General features: G+C 43.0%; 1 protein-coding gene across 1 annotated transcript in view; it reads left to right on the forward strand.

Annotated features, from left to right (window-relative positions):
• Positions 1-14,468, forward strand: part of DMD (dystrophin) — a 1,161,901-nt gene that overhangs the window by 1,090,923 nt on the left and 56,510 nt on the right. The window contains 1 exon segment of the mRNA XM_032219839.1: positions 506-544. Within this exon segment, the coding sequence (XP_032075730.1) occupies positions 506-544 (39 nt within the window).

The following is a 14,468-nucleotide window of genomic DNA, read 5'->3' on the forward strand; positions in this document are numbered from 1 at the left end:
AAGGGAAAAGGCAAGCTATGGTCTTGGTTGCTATTCTCCTTGCAAATCACCTGCAAATCGTACACTATTTTAAATTGTTAATAAAATTAAAATATATGTTATCTTAATGAATGCTTGAAAATTCTTCCAAATATCTGTAATTTATAGTTTTAGTGCATAGAAATGAACATGCCCTTTTTTTCTTGATACAGAAAAAATATTAATGTTTAGATTCAAATTCACAAACCTGCCCATTGTAATCCTGTAAGATTAATAGAAAAAAAAATCTGCTAGTTATTAAAACTTGCTTTAACGAAAATTGCACTGCAGCTTGCTATCTTTCCATTTTTCTCTTCCAATATTTCCTTTCTCATGTTTTGGCTGCTTTCATGGACAGTCATGTTAGCCTATTGAATTTTATTGATTTTGGGTTTTGTTTTTGTTTTGTTTTTTTAACTTTCCGTAATTATTTTGCTGCTAAGTTTTTTCTGCCTCTCTCTTCACCTCCTCATTTTTTGTCTTGCAGTCCTGTTACTCTGATCAACTTCTGGCCAGTAGATTCTGCGTGAGTACTTTTGCCAAAGTGTCCTGCTATTGCTGCTGCTATTGCATTCCTTAACTTTTGTTTTTAGTTTGTGTTCATTTTTTCCCATATGTCCATTTCCATCCTCCATTTCCCTTTTATTAATGTTTCTGACAGAAAAAGAGGCAAGCCCATGTCAAGTTAGTAGAAGCAACAGATTTGAATGTATTTCACAAATTGTGTACACAATATTTATTTATATGTTATTTTTACATTGGCGATTAATGTATTTAAGTCATTTAATATTTTAGTACCACAGACTTTCTTTTTTATCTGGAAATGGGAAATGTTTGAATTGGAATAGGAATAATCACTTTTATTTGCAAAACTGATAATTTTGAGATGCAATTATACATTTTGAAAAATCCTGCAGAGGTTTTATTGAGTATATAACTAGTAGATATGCATATCACATAATAGGCTTTACAAATACATAGTGTTTAGGCTACACATCAGAAAGGTTTTTGCCTTAACTTTGACTGATGAACATACATGTGCAACTCCATTTATGCACAAATTTCACCTTTCTGTTTAAAGGAGTTTAAACTGGACAATATTTGTTCAGGCTTGCTTTTTTATCCCCTAGGCCCGAGATGGCAAACCTATGGCACATGTTCCACAGGTGGCTCGTGGAGCCATTTGTCAGGGCATGCGAGATGTTGCCCTGTAAGCTGGCCAGCGCACATGTGCGCGCTGGCCAGCTGAATTGAGCCTTTTTTAAAGCCATTTTCCCCTCCCCAGGCTCCAGAGGCTTTATAGGAGCCTGGGGAGGGTGAAAAGAGCCTCCCCTGCCCCGCCCTCCGGAGACTTCAGGAGCTTCCCTGAAGCCTCTGGAGTGCAAAAAAACAGCCCTATGGGCAAAGTTCAAGAATGGACTTCCAGTTTGCTCGTAGGGTCAGTTTAAGCCCTCCGGAGCTTTCAGGGTCCTTCAGGAGACTTCCCTGAAGGCTCAGGGGGACTAAAAACAACCGTACGTGACTTCTGGTTTGCTCGTAGGATCATTTTTTTACCCTCTGGAGGCTTTAGGGAAGCCAAGGCTCCGGAGGACTAAAAACGTTCCTACAAGTAAACCGGAAATCACTTCCGGTTTGCTTGTAGGGTAAGTTTTTGCCCTCCGGATGCTTCAGGGAAGCCGCCTGAAGGTCCCCGAAGCCTCCGGTGGGGGGAGGCTGTTTTTACCCTCCCCAGGCTCCTATAAAGCCTTTGGAGCTGGGGAGGGCGAAAAAAGCATGCAAAAAATGAGGGGGAGCACCTGCCATGCACCCATGCGCACTGGGGGGTGTCGCACATTGCATTTGGGTGCGACATGTCCGCGCACAACCCCCCCTGCGCTCTCCCTATTTATCACGTGAGCCAAAAAAGGTTCGCTATCGCTGCCCTAGGCTATTACCAGTTTCACCAAATAACAGTAAATAGCAGTTACTAAAAATAGATGTTCTTATTAACTGTCTTCTGTCAAATGATAACAAGACCTGTATTTTTCAGAAAAGAATTTTGTTCATGTATAAACCTTTCGTGCTGATACCATAGATTAAAATGTCTTATTTTCACTTCAATTTTGTTGACATTTAGGAGTAAATGGCTATTTTTCTTTTTAATCTTTATGATGTAAGTATTAGAGGATATGAGAAAAAATGATTTTATACAGGAATATGTATCTATTACTTTAAAATATTTGTGCTAAAGTCTTATCAAATATTAGCCAAAAGGAAGCCTAAAATTAATCCACAAACAGTACTAAAATTTGTATAACCTCTGATATTTGATTTACAAGTAATACTTATTAAAATGAATAGCATTAAAATTATACTGTTTAGTATAATTTATTAAATTATGCTAAATATACTAAAAGGTGTTGTGGTATCACATAGGTTATTGTAAAAACTAACTCCACCTGATTGAGAGGCTAATACCTCTTTGCTACTTTGTATCTGAAGTATTGGATTAATTGATTGAATGAATGAATGTTTTAATCTACAACTACATTATTGTGTCTGCAATACATTTCTTGATGTATGTTCAACAAGATAAGGGACATTAAAAATAGTTTTGATTGGCCTTACTAATCAGATGTAAACTGTAGGGGTTGGGACTGGGTTCACCCTGTTCAGCAGCATTCCACAATATTTCTTTACAAGAATTTCAGTAGTGGATGATCTAACACCCCCACAATATATCTCCTTAATTTTGACCTTAGTAAAAGGATACGAATTATCATGAAATTGCATACATAATTCCCATCCATTCCGTTAGGTCTAAGGAAGGCTGTCTGTCATGTTTACCCTGTGCCATGTTTCCATGATAACCCAAAACCTAATAACCTAAAAACACTTTTTAAAATTAATACCATAAATTTATGAATGCAGCCTAGTTTCTTGATTGATAGTTTTGATCACTGTATGTAATAATTTATATTATTTTAATATGATTTGTAATCTAGAGGCTATAAGATTTTAGAGTCAGTGATAATAAATTGAGCATGAAATTCAAAAGTGTGCTAAACTTCAAAATATTTTGTTCAATTGAGAGTTAGGCAGAGTTAGGACCTAAGCCTGGGAGTCAGTAAAGGTAGTAAGACTCATATAGCAAAACCTAGAAGCAAACTGGAATACATATATTGACAAAACAGTTATCAGAAAATTAAAAAATAAAAAGTTGAGAAATGAGTACAGCATTATAATATGTGAAAAAAGCAAATCTTACGCAAACATGAGGCATGGAATAAAATAAACTTAACGCTTTGCATCAGTTAGTACAAATGGCTTATATCACTTGTTAGAACTATTTTCATCATACAGCCAATAATGGAATATTTGGTTCATATTGTTATTACAATCACATTTCTCTTTTAAAATATAATATTATACAATAGATTAATTATTCAGTCTCTGTGTAAGTCAAATGGTTTTCAGGATCAAGTAATATTACTGCCGGAATCGTTTAGGAATTTCATAAATTGGCGTGAATTCCTACTGACAATTGTCTGACATCTTCAAACATAGGTGTCTGTTATGCTTGGCATCCTTCTTACCTAATTAGGATTTGTTATTTTAGAACAGGACTTTGTTTTCATTTATAATCTCCATAGAATTTCAATAGGTAGAGATACTTTCCAGAGTTTCTCCTTTGCTTTTTGTGACCCTTGTAGAATTATTTTGTGGATTAACAGTGTTCTTAAGATTTGGCTAATAAAACAAAGTCTATAAGAATTATTCTTTTCCCTTTATATATATATATATACGTACGTACGTACGTATGTATGTATCTATCCTAGAAAGAATATCAGGAATTGGTAACTATTTGCTCAGTCTATACATCAATTATAATCACTGTTTCTATAAAGTTACTAGTCCTTTTTGGATTATTCTAGAAGCAGTATATAAAAATCTGTAGCTCTGGATTGTTTTTTGAACTTGTTTTCACTGTTTTTCCATAAATTAGTTCATGGAATCTTGTGCTCCAAATTCTATTGCTAGTATTTTTGCTCAATATTCATTAATATTTTAGAAATACACATAATAGCAAGCCTTCTTGCAGAAATATAGTCCTTAATCTTGAAGCAACAGAACATCTGATATAGTGACTGGTTCTTTCACATTGAAGTTCTTCCAGATTCATATTTTTTAAATTTTGGTTCCATACTTAGAAACATTTGTTATCTTTTCATGTCTTTGCTAGACATTGCTAGTCCAAAATATTTAGAGAAGGCATTTGAACTTCTGTTTAGGTGGAATAGTTTTTACCCGCTGAAAACTACAATACGTCTTAGAACAAATTTGTATTTTCTTTTATTAATTTTCAGTTTCTCTCCCAATATCATCCAGACCTCATTCTAGTCAATCATTCTTTTATGTCTGGTTGTAGCCTTCATCATATCTGTAAATTTCATCTGTTGGATCATCTCCTTTGTTTACTTCTTTAGCAATAATCTTACCAATCTGTACCATACTGGCTGGGACTGTGAGAGTTGTAGTTCAGCAACATATGGAGGGCTACTGGTTCCTCATCCCTGCTGTAGATTCATCTACCTTGACTCTCATGTTATATTCTTTATTTTATTTTATCCCTTAGCGGCACTGGAATTTTCTCAGATGCATGAATTACAGGTGGTACTTGTGGATTCATTTTCATGGAATATTACTCTGGTAAGAAAACTAGGCATTAAAGCAAATTTTCTAATTTGTATCACCATCCCACTGATCTTGATCTATTTCTATTAAATTACCATTTTTATTTTTATTAGATTTATATCCTGCTTGAAATTTATATTTTGCCCAAGATGGTGTGCTTGTGCCAAATTGAAAGTAATAATAAAAAGATCCAGTTTTCCAGAGTGGATTTGCAGGATGGTCCATTGATGGTATCATCACAGCCAATTGGTCTCATGATTGGGTTGAAGCTGAAGCCACGCCTCTGAGCTCCTCTCCTCTGACTCCAGTTTCAATCCAGTCTGGCCAGTGTAGAGATTAAAAAATTCTGACTCCTGAAGATATCTATCTATCTATCTATCTATCTATCTATCTATCTATCTATCTATCTATCTCTATCTATCTATCTATCTATCTATCTATCTATCTATCTATCTATCTATCTATTTATTTATTTATTTATTAGACTTATATACCGCTTCATAGGGCTTTCAGCCCTCTCTAAGCGGTTTACACACTTTTTTTTAGCAAATTGAGTCAGCAACTTGCCCCCACAGTCCGGGTCCTCATTTCACCCACCTCGGAAGGATGGAAGGCTGAGTTGACCTTGAGCCGGTGAGATTTGAACCGCTGAACTGCAGATCACAGTCAGCTAAAGTGGCCTGCAGTACTGCACCCTAACCACTGCACCACCTCGGCTCTAATTTATTAATATATAATCTATATTCACCATTATTGGACCCTTCTCAAACCAGCGTGGCTTCCAGCCTTCCTGGGACCCTACCTCCTTCTTGTAAGTCCCCGTAGGTGGCTGCGGTTTTCCAGCTGCCTGGGGTTTGAATTTCAGATCTGGGAAGCTCTGGTGGCTGGGTCGCTGTTCCGGCGGCCATTTTAGCCGGCGACCACATGGAGCCTTGATCCCTTGTGAGGGGGCTAATGGGCTCTGGTTTCCAGCCCAACAGCCCCTAAACCCCTAAATGGATCGCCAGTGAGCAGAGGGAGCACGAAGCTCTCAGCGCTGGGAGAAGCCACGGAAGTGGCTGAGAAGGCGTGCAGTGGCAGCAGAGCTCCTCGGAAAGCCGCGGCAGCCCCAGAAGGCTCAAATTGCAGCAAATTAAAATGAGAGGAGCTGCGAGGGGAGGAAGAGGAGTGGTTGTAAGTAGGAAGCACGATGGGGGACAGGGCTCCTTCTCCTATGTCCCCTGGGAAGGGTTACCTCTTCTAGGCAGCAGCCCACCGCCTCCACCAGGAGGCTTAAAGCTTCATCTGACTCTTGCCCTTCCCGTGCCAGCCAGAGAGATGAGGCAAGGAAGCACAGGGCCTTATAAGAACTTTTTCCAGGGCAGAGAGGTTGTGGGCCCTGCAGGACAGGATCAGTCCCTCCCCCTCTAAACCCAGGTCCAGGTCACCCTTAGGGGGCTCTTTGAGGCAGGATTCTCCCCCTAGGTCCCTAGATTCCCTGAGGGAGTGCGGTGGGGGGGGTTCCCATTCCCCCCCCCTCTTTCTATGGAGGATCTTGACCAGGTAGACAATCAGGCTGAGTTTCTTTCTCAAGAGGCTCATCTGGAAGGTAGAGATCCATCCAGGCCTACCCTGGCACCTATTGCCAGCCATAGTTAGATGCCAGAAGGTTTGTTTGTTTGTTTGTTTGTTTGTTTGTTTGTTTGTTTTATTGAACTTGTATGCCGCCCACTCCCGAAGGACTCCGGGCGGCCCCTGCTGGGAGTCCCTAGATATGGAGGACCTGCCTGTTGGCCTCCAGAATCTCATTGAAAGAGCCATTGCTTCCGGTGTGGCTGCAGGCATGCAGCACCAGGTGCCTCGCCCTGTCCCTCAGGGCGAGGTCACAGTTCCCAGTACTTCTTCATCCCAGACACGGGGCACTGCCCAGCCGGTTTGTCGCTCTGGGTCCCCTTCCTTGGCCAGCAAAGGGTCAGTCTTGCGGGAAAAGCGCAGTGAGACCCAGACCTCTCTGAGGATGAGGAGGATCTGGAGCCTGACCCCTGCCTTCACAGGGTTGTTTTCCCCACTTTATTTCAGTCCCTACTGCACAAGGCACCTGCCACTGCCCATCTGGAGAGCAGCGAGGTGACCAAGGAGGGGGAGCCAGCAAAGAAGCCCCAGGCACCGGTCTTCTCCGAGCCCAAAACCATTAAGGGGGAGAAGCAGTGGGAGACACCTGGGGCCTTCCCAACTCCATGTAGTAATGACAGACATTTCTATAACATCGAGCCAGATTTCTCTCAAGCATTGCAGATGCTTTCTGTGGATCCCCCTGTGATGGCCTTGGCTGCTCCAACCTCGCTGGTACCCAAGGATGTGGCAGACAACCTGAAGGCAGAGGACCGTAAAGCAGAGATGATTGTCAGGAAGACCTTCCAGTCATCGGCTTGGGCCATTAAGGCAGCAGCCTCTGCATCCTTTTTCAATCGCACGGCCATCCTCTGGATGGAGCAGATCCAGGCGTGTATTCCACCCGAGGACGTTCGCCTGCACCAGGACCGTAACAAGTTAGTAGCAGTTGCTCAGTTTTCAGCTGACGCAACCTTAAACGCTATAAAGTTTGCTTCCAGGCCTATGGCATCGTCCGTCGCGTCTGGGATGCTGGGCGGAGAAGCACCTGTGCTTCATCCGAGCGGAACACATCACCGGCATCGACAATCATCAGGCGGACTGGCTGAGCCAGGAGACAGTAGACAACGGAGAATGGAGTCTGTCCAGAGAGCTCTTCCAGAGGATCTGCCAGAGGTTCGGAAAACCGGTGGTGGACCTGTTTGCCACTCCATCCAACACTCAGCTACTGCGGTTCTTCTCTCAGTTCCCAGCTCGGGTAACGGAAGGGGTCAACGCCCTTCGCTCCAGGTGGCCGGTCGGGCTGCTATACACTTTCCCCTCTGCCTCTCCTTCCTGGGGTCATCCAGAAGGTAGACAAAGAACAGGCGGAAGTAATCCTACTGGCCCCCTACCGGCCCAGGAGGGCCTGGTTTGTGGATCTGTTGAGCTTGTCGGCAGGGAGACCATGGAGGATCCCCCAGAGGGAGGTGAGATTGCTGCAGAGGAAGCTGGTCCATCCAGATCCACAGTGGCTCCAACGTGCCATGTGGAAATTGAGCGGGAGTGCCTTAGAGGTGCCCTCTTGTCCCAGAGAGTGTTCAGGACCATTGAGGCTTCCCGCAGACAGTCAACCAACCGGATTTACGATTCCACCTGGATGACATTTGTTGCCTGGTGTCAGGCCACTCACGTGACTCCTTCCAGGGCCACGGTCCCTCAGGTATTGGAATTCCTTCAGGAGGGCTTGGATAAGGGCCTGTCCCTAGCTACCATTAGGAGACAGTTGGCGGCATTAGCCATGGTGATTCCTGGGGAGGATTCCACTCCACTGTCCTTAGTCAAGAGGTTTCTCAAGGGGGCAGCCCACCTACGTCCTCCGCCAGTCCATAGGTTCCCTATGTGGCATCTCCCCACAGTACTAGGGGCTCTCATGGTCGAGCCTTTGAACCGTTACGGATGGTCAGCCGGAAGCTACTCACTTGTAAGGTTGTGTTCTTGGTGGCGATCACCTCGGCTAGGCGTGTTTCGGAGCTGGGGGTCCTCTCCTCCAGGGAGCATCTATGCATGTTTCACAACAACAGGGTAATGCTACGCCTTGACCCGGCATTCCTGCCCAAGGTAAACATGGTCTTCCACCATGCCCAGGTGGTCCTCCTGGACTTCTGCCCAGGCCCGGTCAGAGTGGGAGCACAGGTGGCACCGCCTAGACGTAAGACAGGCATTGCGGATCTACTTAAGGTGGACGGCTGAGTTCCGGAGGTCTAGGGATCTGTTTGTATTGTTTCAATCCTCGTCGTTAGGGAAGAGGGTTTCCTCGTCCACCATTAGTCGTGGGTTCATTTGGTATTGAACTTGCCTATAAGGCGCAAAATATACCAGTGCCGGTTGGAATCATGGCACACTCCACTAGGAGTATGGCTACATTGGCGGCCTGGGCCCCCAGGCCTCTATAGAAGATATCTGCAAGGCACTGACGTGGGCCTCCCCATCGCCCTTCATCCGGCACTACAGGCTTCGCAACTTCGGCCACAGCATTCAGCCACAGGGTTCTTCAACATGTCCTGTCGGATCAGTGATGGCCCATCCTATGGAATGGTAACTTGGGTATGTCCCATCAATGGACCATCCTGCAAACCTACTCTGGGAAATGATAGTTGGTCTTACCTGAACTGTTATTTTAAGAGGTGCTTGCAGGATGGTCCAGTTCCCACTCTAGGTTAGATAGACAGTATTGGGGGTGGAGGTGTCTCCTTTGTGACTTGTTTTCAGGATCTTGGGAGCGCATATTGCATTGAAACTGGAGTCAGAGGAGAGGAGCTCAGAGGTGTGCCTTCAGCTTCAACCCAGTCTCGAGGCCAATTGGCTGTGATGATACCATCAATGGACCATCCTGCAAACACCTCTTAAAATAACAGTTCAGATAAGACCAATTGTCATTTCAGGATTGAATTGTGCACCTATTAATATTTTAACTGCAATTTAGAGTATCTTTATAAGACTGTGTTGTTATCTTAATTATTTAAAAAACTTTATACTTTCAGTTCTTGAATTCTGATCATCATATGAACACATCTATGTAGTGTGTTTTTTTTTGGCGGAACTGTCATTTGCCTTTTTATTAGCAAATGTTTATTTTTTATTTTACTTTTCAGTCCAGCATATAAATTCCTTCAAAATAGTACTCAGATTCATTCCTGATTAGTTTCAAGGCTGCCTTTTGTTTAATAAAAGGATTTTTCTTGCCGTTCTTTTCAAGCTTGGTTCAACTTCTTACATTTTGTATCCTAAGCAAATTAAAAAGTTCAGTATTTCATTATGGTTTCAAAAAACATCAAATACATTTTGTTAATCTATTACAAATTTTCTAACGTATTGGAAAATGTCTAGGTAGTTTTCAGTCAAAAAGATGTCATGTAGAATGAAATGTAGCATGCATGCCAAGGAGCTGCTCTTCCAGTTTCCAGTGCTCCCACATGCGCAAAAAACAGCTGGCTGATTACCTGGTCTTCTGGTTTCTGGTGTGCATGCGCGCACGAAGACCAACATATGCACCAGAATCCAGAAGCTCAGCTTCAGCACATGCATGCTGCAACCTGGAAGAGCAACAGACAATGGCTGGCGTGCCTGGAGAGATGACTCTGTGTGCCACTTCCAGCACCTGTGTCAGAGGTTCGCCATCATGGCTATAGTGCCTTCCTAAAATCAACATGGGGCAGTTAGGCAGTTCCAAAATCAGTTCCAAAAGAACTAATAAACACAAAGAAGACATTTTCCTACATTGTCTTTACTGACTGGCTCTAATAGATACAAAATGACATATAATACATATTTGTAGAGCAAGCCTACAACAAAAGTCCTGCGTTTTTTTGTTTAGAAATTGGAAAATTCATATATTTTTACTGTTTCTCTGTATTCTTTTAGTTTGAACTGAAGGCCCATTATATGCAATTCATGTAAAAGATTCATCACCATAATCACTAATTAGACCAACAGCAATTTGTTGCACACACTGGACGACATTTTGTTTCTTAAATTTAAATGATGCTGGTTTTCTGATAAGTAGAATTCATAGGTCAATAATAAAGTAGGCTTGTTCAGGTTTACTAGAGATTTCCATTGCTTGTAGCACTTAGAAAACTATGGTAGTCCATTGGTGCTACCAAGAAGAACCACAGTTACTTGATCATGAATTCCATTATGTATTGCCATAAAATCATTAGCGATTGACGTGATGTGCCAGGGCCTCGAGGCTGTTAGGGACTGGATGGGGGTTAACAAGCTTGTACTCAATCCAGATAAGACCGAGTGGCTGCTGTGCTTCCCTCCTACTAATTGGCCAAGTGCTCCACCTCTCAGGCTGGGGGGTCAAACGGTACGCCCCTCAGACAGGGTCCGCAACTTGGGAGTCCTCCTGGACCCACAGCTGACTTTTGAACATCATTTGTCAGCTGTGACCAGGGGGGCATTTGCCCAGGTTCGCCTGGTGCACCAGTTGCGTCCCTACCTGAACCGGGAGGCTCTCACAACAGTCACTCGTGCCCTTGTGACCTCCAGACTGGATTACTGCAACGTGCTCTACATGGGGCAGACCTTGAAGAGTATTCGGCGACTTCAGCTTGTCCAGAATGCAGCCGCGGGAGCGATCGTGGGTGCGCCTCGGTTTACCCACGTAACACCTATCCTCCGCGAGCTGCACTGGCTGCCTGTTGATCTCCGGGTACGCTTCAAGGTGCTAGTTGTCACCTACAAAGCCCTTCATGGTATTGGACCTGGGTACTTGAGAGACCGCCTACTGCCAATTACCTCCACTAGACCAATTAGATCCCACAGAGTAGGCCTCCTCCGAATTCCATCCGCCGGCCAGTGTCGACTGGCGACTACCCGGAGGAGAGCCTTCTCTGTGGCTGCTCCGACCCTCTGGAACGAACTCCCCGTGGAGATTCGTACCCTCACCACCCTCCAGGCCTTCCGCATAGCCCTTAAAACCTGGCTGTTCCGACAGGCCTGGAGCTAAAGACTCGCTGCCCCACTTCGAATGGTATGATTGTTGTGCTTTTAACTATGTATGGTTTTTATGTTTTTGTTATTCTGTTTGTATTTCCCCTCCCTTTTTGAGTTGTGAGCCGCCCTGAGTCCCTTCAGGGAAAAGGGCGGCATACAAATAAAATTAAACCTAAACCTAAACCTAATAAAGAGACCAGTCATATCTGATTTTATTCTCAATGTCTTATCTAAGAGCCGAGGTGGCACAGTGGTTAGGGTGCAGTACTGCAGGCCACTTCAGCTGACTGTTATCTGCAGTTCAGCGGTTCTAATCTCACCGGCTCAAGGTTGACTCAGCCTTCCATCCTTCCGAGGTGGGTGAAATGAGGACCCAGACTGTGGGGGCGATATGCTGACTCTGTAAACCGCTTAGAGAGGGCTGAAAGCCCTATGAAGCGGTATATAAGTCTAACTGCTATTGCTATTGCTAATTGTCATAAGTGGAATTCTTAATTGCCTTCATCCTTTACTTTGTCGTGATCCTATCCCACTTTTGCCATGAACACCAGTTTTTTTGAAGGCTTTTGATGTTCTGTTTTTTTAACTTCATCCTTCTTTCTATTTCTTCTGGCAGTGTTGACATTTTGTTTTAGGGAAAATAAAATGGTGAAATATGTGTATTAAAACTATTTCAAAATAACTGACATTCTAAATTTCTTCAGAGTGGTATTCTCTGTTACTCCCACCCATTTTTTTGTGTGATTTTTAAAAATTCTACATTTAAAAATTAATTTTGAATTCATTTACTAGTTCATGAATGTAGAAAATAAAAACATAGATGTAGACCAATAGAATCCAATTTCCAAATTTCTTTAAGGAAGCATATGAGTAAACAAGCCAAGATAGCAAAAATTAGTGACAGTCATTTTACAAAAGAAAAGTAAAACTTTATAAGATAAATTAGAACTCTTCAAAGCACACTTAATTATAAATAGGGACCATATTTAGAGATGACTATGAAGGTGATTGATTTATATCCCATTTCTCCAGAAGTAGAAGCTTGGGCACAAAGCTTATTCATAAACCTTACTGAATATGTTTAGTATAAAGTTTTAAAAGATCCAACCAAAATGTCATAAATTTAATTAGTAATGTTTAAAAAAATATTGTTTCCAACTAGTAATGTAAGTATATTTGAAGTGAAGGTATGTAAATATTAGTAATTTCTTACAAGAAAGTATGGCCATACAGATTAGATAGAAATAGAGAAATAAATTCACAAATTAAAATTCTAAGAAAACAAATCTAATTGATTTAAAAACTGTAAATAGATTTGAAAATGTTTTTAGAATGCCACTCATCAGTACTTTAAAAGCTTCTAATTTTTTAGGATGAGTTACCTCATTCAATACAGAAAAGATAAATTGAACTGTTTTTTTTTCCTACAACAGACCCATTTTACAGAAACTTTTAACATAAAAGTATAGATGTTCTCCATACTTTGTTGATCCAGGAATGGTTAAATTCATCTGCTTAGCTGATTGGACTAAGTCTGTTAAAACATGCCTCCTCTGCTAACAGTCTCTAGCTTTTTACTCAGTCCATTAGCAAGGACAGAAGTATTTGATCTAGCTCCAATATTTGTAGAAAATGTCTTAATTGTTGCAGAAAGGAGTTTCTTGGAGGAGCCTCACCCTGGTGGGATGACCAGGCTGGGGTGGGCGACGGGCAGCTCTGGCTCGATCATCTTGGATCTTCGCAGGTAAAGCGACGATTGTGGGGCAGCACACACAAGGTTTCTCTTTGCTATTGCCCAGGAGGTTTTAAAACCTTAGGAGCTTCACACTCCTCACTGGAATCTGGTTGCAGGAGTAAAAGGGGCCAAGTGATCATAGGAGTTTTCATGCTCCAGTCAGGAGCCCGGGCTGCCAGGATTGCACATGTTGGAGAGTTTTGAAATTCCTGCCCCAGTTGTAAGCCAGGCGGTAACAAATAGCTGGGACTCTCAGATACTTGGAGTTTCGCACTTCAGTCGAGAGCCCAGGCAGCCAAGGAGGAGGTTGGGGGCTGTTTCAGATGGGTGCTCCAGCTGGGAGCCATGATCAGCCAGGTGGACAGAGACTTCGCACTCCTCGCCCACCCAGCCCCTTCTCAACAACCAAAACAACACAATCAATGGGAGTGCAGGAGAGCCTTTACTCTGTGCTATTATTCCCCTGGGTATGGCAAGCTCTTAGAGCTTCCGCGCTCCATATTAATTAGTAGACAGCCAGGCTAGGGGGTGGGCAGTCTGTGGGGCGGAAGACAACCGAAGCCGCCTGTGCCACATTTAAATAGGAGTGAGTGGACATGATTCAAAGAAGAGACTCCTGGATGCCCAGGCCTGTTGGAAAAAGGCGCGAAAGAGCGGATTGGAGTTTTGCAAATGGGAGCTTGCAAGGAAAGGCAGGAGAGTTCCCTGGGGAACCAGTCTGCTCTGAGGCTGATGTCTGGATCAGCAGACATGGAACAGGACAACATGCCACAGCTCCACCCTGAAAATCCTTAGGCAAGACTAGGAGCTCCAGGACTGGAAAGGGGCACCCTGCTTCTGGCAGGACTTCCAGAGTTGAGGGAAAGGAGGCGCAAAAGAGGCAGAAGGCCATAGATCCTCAAGTGGCCCTGGACCAGTGCAAGGCGGAGCACCATCTACAGGAGGCCCCATCCAGAGGGGATCCTGGGAACCTACGTCAAGATTTCCCTCAGCAGTTACAGTGCACTGAGCCTGGACAGCCTGGTAGCCAGTTTTCAAAGGGTTTGCACCAGATGGAGCTGCAGAAATGGGTGTGCAGCAAGAAGGTTTTCTGCTCCTCAACAAGGAGGAATACCTGAGATCCTTGTCAGACCTGCCTAGCTCTGTAGGTAGAGGGAATCAATCTCACAATGGCTTTCAACAATGGAAGCGTTGACATACCCAAGTATTAGTCCTATGCAGAATGTTATTAGGTACAAAGATATTTTAACAGAAAGGGAATTAAAACAAAAACAGCAGTTAGAAGAACAAGAGATTGAGATGGGTTGGTTTTTCCAATTGCAAATACAATCAAGATATGAAAAAGACAAAAAGGAATATTGTTTTAACATGGGAAGTTCAGAGCTGGATAAGATACTTATGGGAATAGAAGAAAGATCTATTAAAAATTATACAGTTATCTATTAAAATCAGATTGGAAGAAGAAATG

The sequence above is a fragment of the Thamnophis elegans genome, chromosome 6 (genome assembly GCF_009769535.1).
Source record: "Thamnophis elegans isolate rThaEle1 chromosome 6, rThaEle1.pri, whole genome shotgun sequence".
NCBI classification, from domain to species: Eukaryota; Metazoa; Chordata; class Lepidosauria; order Squamata; family Colubridae; genus Thamnophis; species Thamnophis elegans.